Source organism: Ranitomeya variabilis, chromosome 7, assembly GCF_051348905.1.
Source record: "Ranitomeya variabilis isolate aRanVar5 chromosome 7, aRanVar5.hap1, whole genome shotgun sequence".
Taxonomy (NCBI): domain Eukaryota; kingdom Metazoa; phylum Chordata; class Amphibia; order Anura; family Dendrobatidae; genus Ranitomeya; species Ranitomeya variabilis.
This window is the reverse complement of record NC_135238.1, coordinates 106,073,048-106,092,487: the sequence shown is the minus strand read 5'-3', so window position 1 is coordinate 106,092,487 and position 19,440 is coordinate 106,073,048. Positions and strand designations below refer to the sequence as shown.

The 19,440-nt window shown below is 48.9% G+C and overlaps 1 protein-coding gene across 2 annotated transcripts in view; it reads left to right on the top strand.

Annotated features, from left to right (window-relative positions):
• HSPD1 (heat shock protein family D (Hsp60) member 1) overlaps window positions 1-19,440 on the top strand; it is a 270,102-nt gene that overhangs the window by 51,872 nt on the left and 198,790 nt on the right. For both annotated transcript variants that reach the window (XM_077275640.1, XM_077275641.1), the window contains exon 5: window positions 16,718-16,813. In XM_077275640.1, the coding sequence (XP_077131755.1) occupies window positions 16,718-16,813 (96 nt within the window). The remainder of the gene's footprint in view (window positions 1-16,717; window positions 16,814-19,440) is intronic.

The following is a 19,440-nucleotide window of genomic DNA, read 5'->3' as shown; positions in this document are numbered from 1 at the left end:
CTGGTCAGAGGGCCGCGGTTCCTATGCTGTCAGACAGCGGGAGCGCTCGGCTGTGATCGGAGGTATAAACTTTACCTCAGGTCACTGGTGTCGGCTCTCTGTGGGTGCTGTCATGGGCTCTATAAAAGAGCATTACCGGTAAGTAATTCCTTTTTCTCCTACGCCTCATTGGGGGACACAGGACCATGGGTGTTATGCTGCTGCCACTAGGAGGACACTAAGTAAACAGAAAGATTAACTCCTCCTCTGCAGTATACACCCCTTCACTGGCTACAATTTCAACCAGTTCTTGCTTAGTGTCTGTAGGAGGCACTTGGGTCCGTTTTTGAGACCCCAACTTTTCTGTTTTAATTTTTATTTTAATTTTTAATTTTATGAAAATGTTTATTTTTTTATACAACGGAGTGAAGGGGGCGACTCTCTCCCCCGCTCTCCCCCGAACCAGCAACAGGCGAGCATGGCGAGTATACCTCCCCGTCCCTCTCCTGCGATGCTGGAGCACGCCAACTTTACTGGGGCGACGGTTCCCATCTTGGTCCCGATCTCCCTTCCCCCCTGCTGGACGGCGAGCACACAGACCCCGCTCTGATGTACATCTCCGAGGGCCCCACACACAAGGCCGACACTATGGCGTTGCAAGGCTATTCCAGCGCCCTGTAAGATCTTCAGACAGGCGCCGGTGTTACCTGAAGAGGATCTGAATGCGGGAGTGCAGCGCACAGGTGACAGGGGAACGGCTACCGGAGGGCACTGTAAGTACAGATCCCTCCTGCCCCCCGAAGCTCTAGGGAGGCGCCGACGTTACCTGCGGGAGTCCCTGGGGAGACGCGCCTGCAGTCGGGGGCCTGCGGTGTCAGCGACGCTCCTTGCGACCGCCACTGCTGCGCATCGCTGGGCAGGCCGGAAATTTAGCCCCCGGCTTTTCAGCCGGAGTAGGCCGCAGTGGGCAGGTCCCTCCCACGGCCGCAACCCCACCCCCTATATCGGCGCTTCTCGTCTGGGACGAGAGACACCCTGCAGTTCTCGGGGGCCATATTGCTTTCTCTCTGCAAGGTGGCCCACGCGTCCACCAGCAGTCCAGGAACCGCCACGGCTAATTCCTCCCCGGGGACACAGACACAGGATCGTGGGTAAGCTGTTCAAGAAAGCTTAACCCTTCCCTGCGTATACTGCCCTGCTCTGTCTCTAAAGACTCTATGTCTCAATCCAAGGAGACTAAAAAGGGTAACAAGAAGCACACAGTGTTTTTCACTGTATGTGCCACTTGCAATACGGCTCTGCCCCGAGCTTACAGTAACCCGCTGTGTGCGAATTGAGTCCCGGCCTCTGTGCAGCCGCCTCTCGCTGCCGCCGATGCCGCAGCCGTCGACCCTGTAGAGCCTAGTCCCCCGGAGTGGGCAGCTTCTTTGTCACGATCTGTGGCTTCCCTGGTCAGGGCAATTGACTCCCTCCGGGGTCCCCCTCCAAGTCAGACCGCGGCGGATTCCGACTACGGTACGGATCCGTCCACCAGCAGGGGGCGTACGCTGTCACTTTCCACCCGGGGTTTTAGAAAACGTGTTCACGTTCCATCCCCTGACCATAGGCCAATGGGCTCTTCAGCGCCTGCAAGCTCTGCTTCCCGGTCCCCTTCTCCAAACCCAAGTGACTCTGAATATGAGTCCGACAATTCCTACGTTCAGGATTTCTCCTCCTCCCAAGAGACTCTCGACTCTCTCATCGAGGCGGTCAACCAGACCCTGAAGGTGACTGAGGAATCCGTATCTGCGCCCGAACACGTGGTGTCGTTCAAAAAGACTAAACGTGTTCAAAAGGTTTTCGTCACTCATCCAGAGTTAAAGGAGATTTTGTACAAAAACATAGGGACCGTCCCGATAAACACTTCATGGGTCAAAAGCCCATTGAGGCCAAATATCCTTTTTCTCAGGAACTAATCAAGGACTGGCTGCAGTCCCCTCAGTGGACCCGGCTGTGTCACATCTCCCGTCCAAAACCATCCTGTCTCTTTCAGATGGCTCCTCCGTTAAGAACCCCTCTGACCGCCAGATTGACTATCTGGCTCGTTCCGTCTTTGAGGCCACAGGAGCCTCTCTCTTCCCATCTTTCGCTGCCTCTTGGGTGGCTAAGGCTATGGTCGCTTGGGCCGAGACGCTTTCCACGACCATCCAAGTTAGTGACTTACCCCCAGAAGCTATCAACCTGGCTAACCAGATAGCCCAGGCCGGGGACCTTATAGTCAATGCAACAATAGACGCAGCCAATTGCGCTGCACAGGCAGCCGCTAATGCAATCTCCATTAGGAGAACCCTGTTGCTCAGGGATTGGCGAGCAGATTCGGCTTCCAAGCGTTCTTTGACATCCCTGCCTTACCAGGCTGGTCGGTTATTTTGAGAAAAACTAGACCAAATGATCTCTGCCACCGGAGGAAAAAGTAAATTTCTTCCCCAGCAAAAACCTACCCGGCCTTTTCGGTACCATCCGCAACCTCCATTTTGGCCTTTTTGTAACAATACCAACTGGTCTTCTACATCCTCTGCCTTCACATCAGGACGAGGTTCGCACGGTGGCCGAGGCGCCCAGGTCTCTTACAGACCTAACCGTAGTTGGAAACCCAGACCGAGACCATCCGGGTCTAAGGGATCCACATCCCATGGATCCACATCCCATAGATCCTCCACTCAGTGACTCCTTGCAACATCCGGAGGGCACCAACAAAGTAGGAGGGCGCCTGCTCTTGTTCCGTCAAGCCTGGCTCTCAGTCGTTTCCGACGAGTGGGTCAGGGAACTAGTGTCCACCGGATACAAAATAGAATTTTTCTCCCCCCCCCCCCCCCCCCCCCCCCCCACGCGCTTCTTCCAGTCTTGCCCTCAAAAATCAAAGACCACAGCGTTTCTCCAGGCCATACGGGCACTACAAAAGTACGGAGTCATCATTCCGGTCCCTCTAGAACAAAGGTTTCTATTCAAATCTATTCGTGGTCCCAAAGAAGGATGGATCGCTACGTCCGATCCTAGACCTGAAACTGCTAAACAAATTTGTCAAAATCCGACACTTCAGAATGGAATCCCTCCGTTCTGTGGTCGCGTCCATGGAAAAAGGAGAATTCCTGTCGTCCATAGACATTAAGGATGCCTACCTCCACATACCAATCTTCCCTCTGCATCAGCAGTTCCTCCGCTTCGCATTTCGCGGAGAACACTTCCAATTTGTGGCCTTGCCTTTCGGTCTCGCCACCGCTACCAGAGTCTTCACAAAGGTCATGCTGGCTGCCATGGCCATTCTTCATTCCAGGGGAGTTGTGGTACTTCCTTACCTGGACGACCTACTGATAAAAGGTCCTTCTTACCCAGGCTGCGAAGAGTCCGTCGTTCTCACGGTGGATACTCTTTCTCGCCTGGGTTGGAAGATAAACTTCCAAAAATCCTCTCCAATTCCGGCCCAACAGATCTCCTTTCTTGAGATGACACTGGACACTTCTCGCGGTCTGGTCATCCTCCCTCAAGACCAGGCCTTAGCCTTGCAGCGGGGAGCTCAGGGTCTTTCCCGTCCAGTCTCCCACTCTATTCGATTCGGCATGCGCGTTCTCGGGCAGATGAAACCGCTTCCATGGCAGCTACCATTCGCGCAATTTCATCTCCGTCCCCTACAGCATGCGCTACGGTCGGCATGGGACGGCAACCCGTCCTCCCTCGACCGCCGATTCATCCTGTCCCCACGGGTCAGGAAGACCCTCAGGTGGTGGACGTTGAAGTCCTCCCTAACCCAGGAAAGGTCTTTTCTCCCAGTGCAGTGGCTGGTGGTGACCACCGACGCCAGCCTCATAGGCTGGGGGGCGGTTTTCAACCATCACACAGCTCAGGGGCGGTGGTCCACTCGAGAGTCTCGCCTTTCCATCAATCTCCTGGAGATCCGAGCTATCAGGCTAGCATTGTTCCAGTTTCACCACCTTCTGGCGGGTCACCCAGTCAGAATCCAGTCCGACAACGCCACGGCCGTGGCATACATCAACCGTTAAGGGGGAACCCGCAGCAAAACGGCTGTGCTCGAGGTGTCCCACATCCTGCGTTGGGAGGAGTCCAACCATTCGCCCATCTCGGCTATCCACATTCCAGGTGTGGAAAACTGGGCGGCGGACTTCCTCAGCCGCCAGGGTCTCGCTTCCGGCGAGTGGTCCCTTCACCCGGAGGTTTTCCAGCAGATTTGTCATCGCTGGGGGACCCCGGATGTGGATCTCATGGCATCCAGGATGAACAACAAGGTTCCACAATTCTTTGCACGGTCCCTCGACCCACGGGCTTTCGGAGTAGACGCCCTGGTCTTGCCTTGGTGCCAATTCTGCCTCCCGTACATTTTTCCCCCTCTTCCCCTGCTGCCGAGGGTCATCAAGAAGATCAGGGCAGAGGGGGTAGCAGCGATCCTCGTCGCGCCGGATTGGCCGCCGTGGGCATGGTACGTGGAACTGGTTCAGCTGGTCGCCGACGCCCCCTGGCATCTTCCAGATCTTGTGGATCTTCTCTCACAGGGCCCGATTTACCACCAGAACTCAGGGGCCCTGTCTTTGACGGCCTGGCCGTTGAATCCTGGATTCTAGGCCAAGCGGGTTTCACTCCCAAGGTGTCTTCCACCATGATCAGGGCTAGGAAACCTGTTTCCATGCGCAGTTACCACCGTACCTGGCGAATTTTCTTTTCATGGTGCGACACACAGGGGCGATCTCCTCTGGTATTTTCTATCCCTGCTTTTTTGGATTTTCTCCAATCGGGACTTGCACTTAGCTCTCTAAAGGGTCAGGTTTCGGCATTGTCAGTCCTTTTCCAATGAAAAATTGCCAATAGACTGCCGGTGAAGACTTTTTTTTCCAGGGAGTTTCCCGTGTGGCGCCTCCCTACAAAATGCCCTTGGATCTGTGGGATCTTAATTTAGTTCTCGGAGCTCTTCAGGAGACTCCCTTCGAGCCGCTACAGGACGTTTCCTTGACCTTCCTTTCTTGGAAGGTAGTTTTCCTAGTGGCCATTACGTCCATCAGAAGGGTTTCGGAGTTGGCTGCACTTTCCTGCCGCCCTCCCTTTTTAATTTTTCATCCGGACAAGGCAGTATTGAGGACCTCTCCTGCTTTTCTGCCCAAGGTCGTTTCTTCCTTCCACCTCAATGGGGAGATTGTTCTGCCTTCGTTCTGTCCGGCTCCAGTCCACCGCATTGAAAAGGCTCTGCACACTCTTGATGTGGTAAGGGCTCTTCGTCAGTACGTCTCGCGGACGGCTCCCTTCCGCACGTCGGATGTCCTGTTTGTACTTCCAGAGGGGCCCAGGAAGGGTTCTCCCGCTTCCAAAGCTACTCTAGCTAAATGGATTCGGTCATCCATTCAAGAATCCTATCGTGTCAAGGGTATTCCTATCCCGGCTGGGATCAAGGCCCATTCTACTCGGTCGGTGGGCGCCTCGTGTGCTATTCGGCACCAGGCGTCAGCACAGCAGGTCTGCAAGGCTGCGACATGGTCCAGTTTGCACACTTTTACCAAACATTACCACATTCATTCTCTCTCTTATGCAGACGCCGCCCTTGGCAGGCGCATTGTGCAAGCGGCAGTTCCTTAGCCGTAAGCCAGTGGTACATGGGGTATTAGCATATTGCTCCCCACCCAGGGACTGCTTTGGTGCGTCCCATGGTCCTGTGTCCCCCCAATGAGGCGTAGGAGAAAAGGAGATTTTTGTGTGCTCACCGTAAAATCTTTTTCTCCGAGCCACTCATTGGGGGACACAGCACCCACCCTGTTAGCCTGTTTGGCTTCTAGTTACTTCTTTGGCTTTTACATAGGTTGTCATTGTTCATGCTCCTACTGCTTTACTACCGAACTGGTTGAAATTTTAGCCAGTGAAGGGGTGTATACTGCAGAGGAGGAGTTAATCTTTCTGTTTACTTAGTGTCGTCCTAGTGGCAGCAGCATAACACCCATGGTCCTGTCCCCCCCCCCAATGAGTGGCTCGGAGAAAAAGATTTTACGGTGAGTACACACAAATCTATTTTTTTTTTTTTTTTCTTTCCTGTGTGCACTCAACTTTATTGGCATGCACGAAGAAAAAAAACGCTCTCAGAAAAAGCACCTAAACCTGCGTTTTTGGCGCAGCTTCTTTCCTGCCAAGAAGTTCAGGTTTTGCTGCAGAAAAAAAAGCAAAAAACTCCCTGTGTGAACTTACCCTAAAAGAGTAACTATTTTTCATTTGTGTTTCATAAATCAATATTACATGTGAACATAAGAGACTTTGTAGTATACATTTTATAATAGAAATCTGCTTCTTTCTCTACCAGGATTGATCTGACTCCCAATTTATGGGTAAAATTTGTGTTTAGTGAAGACAGGTTTTCATGTAACTGAGAAAGATGGCAGTGAGTGCATATATAATTCCGTGGGGCAGCATGGTGGCTTAGTAGTTAGCACTGCAGCCTTGCAGCGCTGGAGTCCTGGGTTCAAATCCCACAAAGGACATCTGCAAAGAATTTGTATGTTCTCTCTGTGTTTGTGATGGTTTCCTCCGGGCACTCCGGTTTCCTCCCACATTCCAAAGACATAATGATAGGGAATTTAGATTGTGAGCCCCATTGGGCGCAGCGATGATAATGTCTGTAAAGCGCTGCGGAATATGCTAGCACTATATAAAAATAAAGATTATTACCGTATTTTTCGCTTTGGAAGATGCACCGGATTATAAGACGCACCCCCAAATTTGGTGAAGAAAAAAATAATTTTTTATGTTACATGGGGGTCTGTCTTATAATGCCAGTGTCCGTCTTACAAAACATATGTCCCTCATCCTGGTATCTATATAACCCCCATCCATGTGCTGCTGTCAGGCACATGCCCCCCTGGTCACTATATGCCCCCTAGTGCCGCTGGCAGGGACATGCCCCCTGTGCTGCTGGCAGACACATGCCCCCCCCCCCCCCCCCCCCCCGTGCTGCTGGCAGGCACATGCACGCCCCCCCCCCCCCCTGTGCTGCTGGCAGGTACATGATAAAATAACAAACTCTTAACTCACCTTCTGTTGATGGCTCCGTGCTCACAGCTCCTCGGTTGTGCTTCCTGTTTCCCAGGCATCGGATCATGTGACCTGGGCACATGGGCACACAGTGATGATATCACTGTGCTGTGCTGATCACATGATCAGATGTCAGCACAGAGCCACAGACACAGGAAGAGCAACCGAGGAGCTGTGAGCAGGGAGCCATCATCGGAAGGTGAGTTAAGTATTTATTTTATACTGTGCCTGCCAGCAGCACAGGGAGGGGGGGCATATAAGAGTGTCCGGGGGGGCCATATCCATGACACGAGTGGGGGAGGAGATGCAGGCACATGTAATATTCGCTGCTCCGCTGTAAATCAGCTCACGCAGGTTCAGCACCAAGGTGATGGACAGCAGGTGCAGTGAATATTACATGAGGCTAATGAGCGGGAGCACAGGATCTCCTGCTGTCTCTGCAGCCCACAGTGAGCCCACTCCAGCCCCCTGACACCACTCCAGAGCTGCTCCCCCTCCTCTACAGCACAGCACACAGATTCGGATTATAAGACGCACCCCCCACTTTCCCCCAAAATTTGGGGGAACAAAAGTGCGTCTTATAATCCGAAAAATATGGTATTCTATGGGGAGGTGGAGGGAGAAACCGGAGGCTGACGTTCTCCTACAAGTTTACATGAAATGACCGTTAAATTTCTTCATATAACTTTTTGAGCACCAACCGTCCTCTCCGATCTCCATAATAGGAAGGAAAATATGTATTTGCTGAAGTTTTTTTTTTTTTTACCCCTGAATTTTTAGAAATCCTCTAAGGTCGGGGGAGGGATGGGGAAGCTGGTTTCACGTTGGCATGCGACCTGCATACCCAATCTTTAACATTGGGTACGCAGGCCATGCGGATGCCTCCGCATGCGTGGTTTTCACGCTGCGCCGACCTGCATCGAACACAACATGTTGCATTTTGTCGCAGTCAGAGCAGCGTGAAAACGACATGCGGAGTAATCTGCATACATCAGCATGGCCTGCGTACCCAATGTTAAAGATGGAACAGCAAAAAACTTAAGGGCACTACAAAAATTCTAAAGGGGATCACTGACCACACAGTGAGAGACCATGAAAAAGCAGAAAAAAGCAGTGTGTATAATGGTCATGATCACCCATATAAATAGTCTTATTATACCACAAAATACTTTAAACACATTTTATTGATTACTTAGACACTAAACAAGGACAGTGAATTAAAAACAATTAAAAAAAGCCTGAAATGGCTATACCAAAAAACTCACTAGTGGTCCATGTGGGGACCAAAGTAAGCCTCCTCCAAAGTGCTAGGTACAAATGCAGGAAAATTCCAAGATATAAATCCAAACTTGGTGTAAGTTATATGAAAAAAATAATTCAATGTAATGCTCTAACCCCACTGATCACAGAATTATATAAGGATGATAAATACATGCATATAAACAATAAAGATCATCATAATATATAAATAAGCAAGCAATTGAAAACCACGTAACTGGTTTTGACAAGATGGTGTGGTTAGTAGTTAAAGCACAAGAACAGAGTGGATATAGTTAACAAGCCTGCCATCCCTGATAGATCAAATAACTGCACATCATTACTGCAAGATGTTTTTGTGAGGGTAAAAGAACCGCATGTAAAGCAAATGTATCAATAAAGGGATACTGATAGAGACTTGGATGCGAATAGTAAATAATCACAAGAATGATACATCAATAAAGAGGCAAAATGCCCATTAACCCCTTAACGAGCGCTGATACGCCTTTTAACAGCGGTAGTTAAGGGTACTTAAACCACAGCGCTGTGGAAGAAGTGTATAGCGCCCCCCAGAGTCGGATTTTCTCTGGGGTCTCGGTTGCCGGTAATTGACCGTTTACCGCCGGCCGTAAAAAAAAAAAAAAACGCAATTTGCCATTTAATTTTTCTGTTCTCTGATGTGATCGCACATTAGGGGACAGAGAAATGGGGTCCCCGATTGCCCCCCGATACTCACCCGTTTCCCCCGGTGCTCCTCGTGGTTCGCCATGGGCGCTGCCATCTTCTTCCCGCCAAAAAATGGCGGGCGCAATGCTCCCGCCAGTCGGCACCTGGCAGATCTTTGGGATCTCGGCTGCGGGGGGTAGCTGAGACCCCAAAGAACATGATGTTTTACCGACCCCTGTTTTGTGATCGCCGGTAATTAGCAGTTTACCGGCGACAAAAAAAACCAAACTGTCATTCTCTGTCCTCTGATGTGATCGCACATCAGAGGACAGAGAAATAGGGGGATCGGGGACCCTGTCATACTTACCGGTGTCCCTGGGTCCTCCTGCATCCTCTCCTGGCCGCCGGCTTCTTCCCCCTTAGTTAGGAAAAAATAATAAAGTATGTATTTCCATTTTCCGGTTAGGGTTGGGGCTAAAGTTAGGGTTGGGATTAGAGTTTGGATTAGGGTTAGGGTTGGCATTAAGGTTACGTTTAGCGTTAGGGTTAGGGTTTGGATTAGGGTTAGTGGTGTATTGGGATTAGGGTTATGTTTGAGGTTAGGGTTGAGATTAGGATTTGGGGTGTGTTGGGCTTACGGTTGTGATTAGGATTATGGATCGGGTTGGGATTAGGGTTAGGGGTGTGTTAGGGTTAGGGTTGGAGTTAGAATTGGGGGGTTTCCACTGTTAAGGTACATCAGGGGGTCTCCAAACGCGACAGCCAATTTTGCTCTCAAAAAGTCAAATGAGTGCTCCCTCCCTTCTGAGCTCTGCCGTGTGCCCAAACAATGGTTTACCCCCACATATGGGGTATCGGCATACTCTGGACTAATTGGACAACAACATTTGGGGTCCAGTTTCTCCTGTTACCCTTGGAAAAAAAAATAAAAAATTGGCTAAAAATCATTTTTGTGGAAAAAAAAAATATGAATTTTTCTCAGTCGCCCATGACAGCACTACCAGAGAGAGGGGATCCGCCCTTCAGGGACCGGAAACCTACAGGATAAAAGGGCGGTACCTCTCCCCTGCATCAGTTTGGTTTCCTGTCCCTGACTGGGAACCTTCTAGGGACGGTACCTGCTAAGAAGACCGGAACCTGAAGAACCAACTGAGGAATCCGGAGCTGGCCAATCCGAGTTCTGGCAGCGGGGAGGCCCCTGCCACGGCTTGTGCGGTATCCGAGGCCACCACGGCTACGACCAATGGGTCCGGAGCGTGAGTGGGGGGAAGCGTAGCCGCCACTCCGGATAGGAGTTAGGGGCTTCCGGCATTCTGCCGCGCACAGGACACCGGTGTTCCAAGATGGCGCCGCACCGGAGGTGGTAAGGGAGCTTCCGGTTCGGGGCAGCGCAGTGAGTGAGGTGCACCAAGATGGCGCTGCCCCGGAACCAGATTTCTTCATTTCCGGGTGCCTGACTGCGCGCGCATGCACAGTAGAGTTTTTTGAAAAAAGAAATGAACGCTTCCTCAATAACGCAGCCACAGGGGGAGTGGCTGATAATAAGCGCCAAGCTTTAAAAAGAAGGTTGACATGGAATCTTCTTGCTGCATGCCGTCCCAAGGTAGTACCATGGAAGACAGCGATCAGCAGCTCCAGCCGCCGCCACTGTAGCAGCAGCGCCACCATCAGCGACCGAAGCCGGAAGCACAGAAAAAACTAACTTCTGCTGGCACCCGGAGTTCTTGGTCTGGTAGCCATTCCGCGCAGCATAGCAAGAACTCCAGCGTGGCGAACCAGCTACCGCCTACGGATCTCACGTCTCAGGATCCTACCCCCTCCTCCAGAACTGGTACCTGTGGCTGCGTCAGATTGGTGAGTGAGCTTCGTGAAAGCTTTTTTTTTTTTTTTTTTTTTTTTTTTTTTTTTTTTTTATTGTGGTTTCCTCTTCTCTGTTTATCTTAGGCAAGGAAGAGAACGGGAACAACAAAACACAGAACCTGCCCCTTGTGCGAAAAAGCTTTATCGCAATCTTGGGATAAGAAGTTATGTGACTCCTGTATAGGACGAGTCCTCTGTGAGGAGACCCCAAACTTCGCCTCTGAGTTACGATCCGTAACTAAATCAGAGGTGGAAACTGTGTTTAACTCCCTTAAAGGTGAAAAGAAAGTCAGTAGGAAAGAACCTATTCCTTATAAGAATTCTGATTCTTCCAGCCCTGAGAGTGGAAACTCAGATACACAGGACGACTCCTTCTCTTCTTCAGGTAATGAGTGGAGGTCGTCATTGTTTCCCCCTAGATGAGGTTGACGCCCTTGTAAAGGCAGTAAGATCAACGATGGGGGTATGGGACCCTCGTCCTGACAAAACAGGACAGGACATCATGTTTGGAGGACTATGCCAAAAAAAGCGTAAAGTTTTTCCCCTTAATGAAAACATACAAGCGTTAATTAAAAAGGAGTGGGAAAAAACAGAGAGGAAGAATGCATCGGTTCCCTCTATTAAAAGGAAATATCCCTTTGAAGAGGAGGCTTCTACTTCATGGGATAAAGCACCCAAACTCGACGTTGCGGTAGCGAAGGCCACAAAAAGATTTGCGTTACCATTCGAGGATATGGGAACCCTGAAAGATCCTCTTGACAAGAGAGCAGATACTTTTCTTAAAGGGGCCTGGGAGTCGGCAGGGGAATGTTTAAGACCAGCCATAGCAGCTGCTTGCACGTCACGATCCCTAATGATCTGGGTTGACAACAGCTAAGGGATGGGGTGCCCAGAAATAAGGTATTGGTCTATCCCTATGATTAGAGGAGCCGTGGCATATTTGGCAGATCAATTACGCTAGCATCTAAATCTGCAGCTCTTTCGAATGCAGCGCGTAGAATCTTATGGCTAAAGAGCTGGCCAGGTGATTTACAAACTAAGCAAAAACTTTGTTCAATCCCATGTGAGGGCAATTTTCTTTTTGGAGAGATTCTGGACTATATCCTGCAGAAAGCAGGTGACAAAAAGAAAGGGTTCCCCAACCTGGCCCCAATGTTCACTAAGCGGTCCTTTCGGAATAGTAAGTTTTTTTTTGTTTTTTTTTTTAGGAAAAGACCACCAAGGTAACAAAAGCGATGGGATGATGGGGAAAAGAGGAGACGGGGTGGGGGGGGGGGTGGTTGTCCTTTTCGGTAATTCCTCACGGGATAGGAAACTCTCCCCCCAAGTGACGTCTCCCCCAAGGTGGGAGGGAGATTGACAAAATTCCTCCCGGCCTGGGAGAAAATTTCAACCAGCCCTTGGATACTAAATTTAATAGGTGCAAGGCTTCGAATAGAATTTTTATCCCTACCCCCCCCCCCCCCCCCCCCCCCCCTCCGAAACTATGTGGTAACACCGCTGAGGTCCTCTCCTCAACAACAAGAAGCTCTAGAACTAGAAATCTTAAAACTGATAGACAAAGCTGTCATCCAGGAAGTCCCCCTTCTGGAGAGAGGGAAGGGATTTTACGCCCCATTATTCCTGGTTCCCAAGCCGGACGGGACCTTCCGGACTATAATAAACTTACGGAAGTTAAATACTTATGTAAAGAACCAGAGATTCAAAATGGAGTCAGTAAAGTCAACAATAAAAAACTTGTTTCCAAACTGTTTTATGATAGTTCTAGATCTCAGCGACGCGTATAATCACGTCCCCATCCACGAGAACTCTCAAAAATTCCTCAGACTGGCAGTAGTCATAAAAGGACAGATTAGGCCACTTTCACACTAGGGTCGTGCACTGCACGTCGCAATGCGACGTTCCGACGCAACGACGCTAGCGTTGAAAGCGCCGCACAACGGGGGCAGCACATGCAGTTTTTCAACGCATCCGCTGCCCCATTGTAAGGTTCGGGGAGGAGGGGGCGGAGTTCCGGCCGCACATGCGCGGTTGGAAATGGCGGAAACGTCGCACAAAAAATGTTACATGTAGCGTTTTTTTGTGCCGACTGTCCGCCAAAACACGACTCATCCGTCGCACAACGGATGCGATGTGTGGCAATCCGTCGCAATGCTCGGCCCAACTCTGCCGTCAGCAATGCAACATGTGATACACTCTAAAAAAAAATTAGGCTGGCTGGTGAACCTTCAAAAGTCGAAACTAGAACCAACCAGGGTTCAGGAATTTTTGGGTCTCACTTTGGACTCAAGTTCTCAAGAATGTCGCCTCACAGTCCAGAAAAGACAAAAGATAATACATCCAGTGTCGGAAGCTTGCTCAAACCCATCCATGTCTCTGAGAAAGGCAATGTCGTTACTGGGGTCCCTCTCTGCTTGCCTTCCAGCAGTTCAGTGGGCACAGCTCCACACGAGACCCCTCCAGTGGGACATTTTAAGGAACCAGAATTTGCTAAGGGGACGGTTAGAGGGTCGCATGACTGTTTGCCTACTATTCGTTCTCTAGCTTGGTGGTTAAATCCCACCAATCTATCAAGAGGGATTCCCTGGGTAATAGAGGTGTTTCCGATAGTTACCACAGACGCAAGTCCCACAGGGTGGGGGGGCTCATCTGGACAAGAGTCGCTCAGGGGGCATGGACAAGTCAGGAACTCGGGGCTTCCTCAAACCAAAAAGAACTGAGGGCAGTGAGTCATTCACTACTATTCTTACTAGACAAGTTACAAGGGCATCATGTCTGAATATTTTTGGACAACAGAGTAGTAGCCGCCTACTTAAACCACCAAGGGGGGACCAGGTCTCAAACATTACTGAAAACCACCTCCGAAATCTTCAGCCTGGTACAGAACAACTTTCTATCCCTATCGTCCCTACATATAAAAGGTGTAGAGAACCAGAAAGCGGACTTCCTGAGTCATACCCAATTAAAGCAAGAGGAATGGTCCGTAAATCAGGACATCAACAAAATTACAGATCTATGGGGAATCCCTGTAATAGACCTCTTCGCAAACATACACAACAGGAAGATGAAAACCTTTTGCTCCCTAGATCCCAGGGGGAACCCTCTGTAGATGCATTCACGATTCCCTGGACACAGACTCTTGCATATGCATTTCCTCCCATCATCCTCATTCCAGCAGTTCTGCGAAAAATCAGACAGGGCAGATCCAGACTCATCATAATAGCCCCCTTCTGGCCCAAAAGGGCCTGTTTCTCCTGGCTGAGAATGCTATCGATCACCGATCCCTGGGTCCTTCCGGATCTTCCGGACCTCCTGTCACAGGGACCGGTGTTCCACCCTCAGTCAGAGAATCTCCACCTGACAGCGTGGAATTTGAGAGGTCACTATTGAAGGAAAGGGGGTTTTCTGACAAGCTAGTCTCTACACTAATGAAAAGTAGAAAACCTGTGACCACAAAAATATATGGCAAAACTTGGAAGAAATTTTTGTCGTCATCCGGGGTTAGGTTGCAAGACGGGGTCCCAGTTGCTGAAATATTAGAATTTCTACAAAAGGGGTTAGACCTAGGCCTTTCAGTAAGTACCTTTAAAAGTACAGATAGCAGCCCTAGGAGCATTGTACTGTGAAAACCTAGCGGCCAACCCTTGGGTAATACGGTTTGTCAGAGCAGCCGCAAGGTCTAAACCTGTAACTATACAAAGATTACCAACCTGGGATTTGAACTTGGTCTTCTCAGCTTTAACAGAATCCCCGTTTGAGCCTATAGAATCAGTACCCCTTAGGATTCTATCACTTAAAACTGCCCTCCTGATAGCCCTGACATCAGCCCGCAGAATAAGTGGTCTTCAAGCCTTGTCTGCAAACCCTCCCTTTACACAAATCCTGGATGATAAGGTTGTACTAAAAACCGACCCTGCCTATCTACCTAAAGTAGCGTCCACATTCCATAGGTCTCAGGAAATAATCCTTCCTTCCTTCTGTCCAGACCCTAGAAATAAGAAAGAAGAAAAATTCCACACACTAGATGTGAGAAGGTGTCTAGTTCAATATATTAAAACCACTCAGCAGCATAGGAAGGAAGGGTCTTTTTATCTGCTTCCAGGGACCCAGGAAAGGACTCGGGGCCTCCAAAGGCACTATAGCACGTTGGACAACAGATGCGATAGCCCTGGCGTACTCGTCCACCGGGATCGCAGTTCCAGAGGGTCTGAAAGCCCACTCTACAAGGGCTATGGCGACCTCCTGGGCCGAAAGGTCGGAGGTATCAATAGACCAAATCTGTAAGGCGGACACCTGGTCATCACCTTCAACCTTTTTTAGACACTACCGCTTAGACCTAGCCTCTTCATCTGACTTAACCTTCGGAAGACGGGTTCTGCAGGCTGTGGTCCCTCCCTTAGCAATAATCTCCGCAATTCTCTCTGGTAGTGCTGTCATGGGCGACTGAGAAAAGCGTAGGTACTCACGATAACGGTGTTTCTCAGAGCCCATGACAGCACCTGCTTATCCCCCCCCCCCCCATCACGTGTTTACCGGGCATAGAGTTAGGACTTCCTGTTCCATAAAAAGATGGAAAACGAAGCTGCGGGGCATGCTCGGTGTAAAAATACTGGAATCTGTAGCCTGATTCACTCATTTCACCTCACGTTTCATCCGTTTATGGCTGGAACCGTCACTGGGCGTTTTTTTTTACTGGACAGAAGAAACCTTCCTCTGGACGTTTTCTCCGTCCGCCAGAAAAATCATTTTTGGCGGATCCGGCAAAAAACTGATGAAACGTGTGGCCATCGGGCGTAATCCGGTGCTAAAACAACTGAGAAAACAAAAAGGATACGTTTTTTAAGAAATTAGCCAGATTATTCCTGAAGGCAGAAAACTGATGTGTGAAAGTAGACTAAAGCGGGGCTTCTTCAGGGAAAAAGTGAGCTTATTTGTTCAAAATAGTGTGTGTTATACATTGTATTATGATTGTAAATCCTAGCAATGTTAAAGATGGGCTACGCAGGACACACTCTGACATAGGCGGAGCTGAAGGAAGAGGCGTGACAGTGGGCGGGGCTTAACGGAGGAACTACGCAGTCCTCCGCAAAGCCCTCGTCTGCAAATGTGAAACTAGCCTAAAAAGAGATATTACAAAGATTCTTTTTTACACATGTACTTATTTATGAAAAAAATAAAATAAGTTACTCTTTAAGCTACTATTGAGAGATTGTGTGATTACATAACCAAAGGCCTTTTGGGTGATGCCATGTGGTTGAATCTCGGTCAGTCTGGTGTATTTATAAATTTATTTTGCATATTTCATTTGACTGCTGTCAGCCCAAACAGAAGTTGGTGTTATTGTTGGCCATGCTTTACACTTCTGTTTGTTGTAAATGCACGTTCGAGATCTTTTTGTTTTATGACCGTTAAATGTAAAGAGAATAAAAACTTCCAGATTAGTTAGCTCACAGACCCCTTTCTTCCTCACTTTGGCTGTTGAGTGATTAGATTAATTTGATTGCATACACATGCTTCTGCAGTTTCTATCTACAGGATAGATGGTGTCAGTGATCATACTGATTAAAGTGCTTTAACACTGTTCTGGCACCAGTTTGTTGGTCCCGTTGGTGCTTGCGTCTGATCCACCTGCAAAGCAGGATTCAGTGTATGCGTCGATAGGGCCCATAGACTATAAAGGTGCTGACAGCGCAAACGTGTGCGCTGCTGTGCATTATTTTCGTGCATGTACACCTGCTGGAGATGGACACCCAGCTACAGTCAACTACCACACTCCTTATTCCATCTGACTCCAGCATGTCCCCCTTATCAAGGGTTCATTATGTTTAACCTGGGTCTTTTCATTTCGAGTCTTTTATATGAAAGTTTAATGTTTTTTTTTCCTTGTATTTTTATACAGGTTGCCACAATATCTGCTAATGGAGATAAAGAAATTGGCAAAATAATTTCAGATGCTATGAAAAAAGTTGGTCGTAAAGGAGTTATAACTGTCAAGGTATACGTACTGCATTATCTGGGGAAGGAAAAACATTATAAAAATTGTCTACTGTTATAAGCTACTACAGTATGGTCTTATTCACATCTTGTTCAAAATAAGTCCCTATTCATCAAGATGGGCTGTTCTGTAAAAAGGTGCATGCCTCTTCGGAAATCTGGAGCATCTGACAAGTGGCACTCGCCAGTTTTACTCCTGTGACTGGCATAAGTAAGGCTACAGCTAGACGTGAATTAGTCAAACTATGGCGTAATGCCCCCATTAGCAGAGGTTGGAGAAACCGGTGGGAGAAATGCCAAATATTTTATCACAAATTGACAGTCAAAAAGCCTTAACTAAAGACTCCTATAAAAGGTTAATCTTTTTAAAAAATCAATTAATGGGAATGAACATGCAAATTTAAAAACACTTGCTTGGTAGTCCTACACTACTGGTATAGAGAGACTTGGTAGGAAAGTGTGTGTGTGTGTCTGGTGAGCAATCACTACTGGGATACCAGATTCAAACTCCTTAGTCCACTGGGGGGATTACAACCAATCACTGAGAACCAGTCACTCCTGGGGTACGTTTACTCAGATTCCACACTAAGGTACCATGTTGCAAACAGATAACTATAGTTTGAAACACAAAAATTATTTTAAAGGGCAAAAATTACCTCCAATTTAAATAAATCAAACACATATATTCGGCCAGAAAGAGATGCAGTGCCAGCACTGAGGGCTCACAGGTAGGAGAGTATGATGTGTGCGCCAGCTCCTGGCACAAAAAAATGCTGAAAAGCTCTGCTTATACACGAGTGTATACGGTACTCGCTTGCTCTGAGCGCCGACCACTGGGTGGTGCTCACTGCAATCCGGCAGTGACAACCATAGAGGTCTCCAGGAGACCTCTGGTTGTCATGCCGACCTGTCGGTGACCCTCGATCACGTGACTGGGTCACAGGTGGGCGGGATTTCCGGTACGACTGCCATAAGTTCATGTTAAATGCCGATGTCAGAGTTTGACAGCAGCATTTAACTTAATAGCCACTGGTGAATTGCGTTTCCACCCACGGCTGTTATGGGCACATGTCATGTGTTCAAAACAGCTGATGTGTGCTGGGAAAGATGAGGTCTCGCTGCCGGAGCCCACATCAAAGGGATAGTGTCCGGCATCGGCGTACTATTACGCCTGTTGTTGGAAAGGGGTTAACCTAGTGTTTTAACACACTGTGGTACCATCCCCCTTTAATAAAACTTCACCCCTGCACAGGTCCATGATTATTCATGGATCCTCCTTTCACTATATTTTATTTTTTCCATACATTTCAACACTTCATGTTTAGTGGTACTATCCCTTTTAAACAATGTCACTGTTCAATAATTATCCATGGACCCTCCCTCAATATATTTTATTTTCCTCTTACATTTTATTTCTTGCCCCTTTTGCAAAACGCTACTACCGCACAGCTCCATAATTATTCATGGATCTTCCTTTCAGTCTTCACTGGTGTCGGCTTGCATGCATGTCGGTTTTGATGCCGCCTTGACTTCCTGTCCTGCTCATCACGGAACGATATGCGGTCCACGTGTGTGTTCCTGCGCCACTTCACCGGAAGTTACTTTACAACAGGAAGGACGTGCCGAGCCGACATGCGCCGATAACCGCTGACCACCAATGCGATAGCCAATCAGTACACTCCACTGGGATATATATTGACACCATCATCTGGTAATTTACGCCCAGTTTGAAAAAGCATCTGGAGAAACGGCGTTGTCAGGGGTGGTGGCTTACTGCATCTACACCTAAAAGCACTGGGCACTATTTAAGTATGTTTACTCTTTGTGGCTTGATCTACCTAAAACTATACTTTCTTAAACGCTTTAAGCACTTTGATTTTGTATCTAGCCTTATGAATTATGCACAACAAAGTAGAGTGTGGCAGAGGGTGTTGTAGAGGAAGATTCGGTAGGGTCCCTGTCAGGGGTGGGATCCTGACAGAGGCCTGGCAAACAGAGAAAGCTACGGGACCGCGCCTGCACTTCATAGCGGCGGTGCCCTAAGAAAGGACAAGAAGCGAGATTTATTGTGCTGAGTGAGAAACGAGATCAAAGCAAGAAGGAGAATACCAGTAGGAGTCGTGCTGTAAGATCGAGGCAACATCCTACTGAGGTGCAAACAACCGGCGGCCGCAACGCCGAGGAGGTACAGAGCTCTAAGCCATACTTCAAACCAACGGCAGGACAGTCAGTCACAGGCGGGCTGTCTCACCTAAATCACCTACGCAGACATAGGGGGCAACCTTTGGAGAGGGGCGACTCTAGGGTCCCGGAAGAGCTCCGAGCCTACCCGTCATACGGGTGCGTCCCAACCATAACACCAGGGAGGGACGGAGGATTAGCAGAAGATCATCTAATCGAGTTGTTGTGAGGGAACACGAGAAACAGACACAACAGTTGTGGGGACTATCCCGTAAGCTCAGCAGGGGAGGACCACAACACATAGCACTAGTAGGAAGGCACAGATTTCCACCTGCAATGGGAACTCTGGAGGTGCCATCGGACCGGCCGGACTTGCGCAGCCTGGTTAACTGTATTCCGGATTGAGGACTTTGAGACCTTCAGTAAAGAGGTAAAGAGACTGCAACC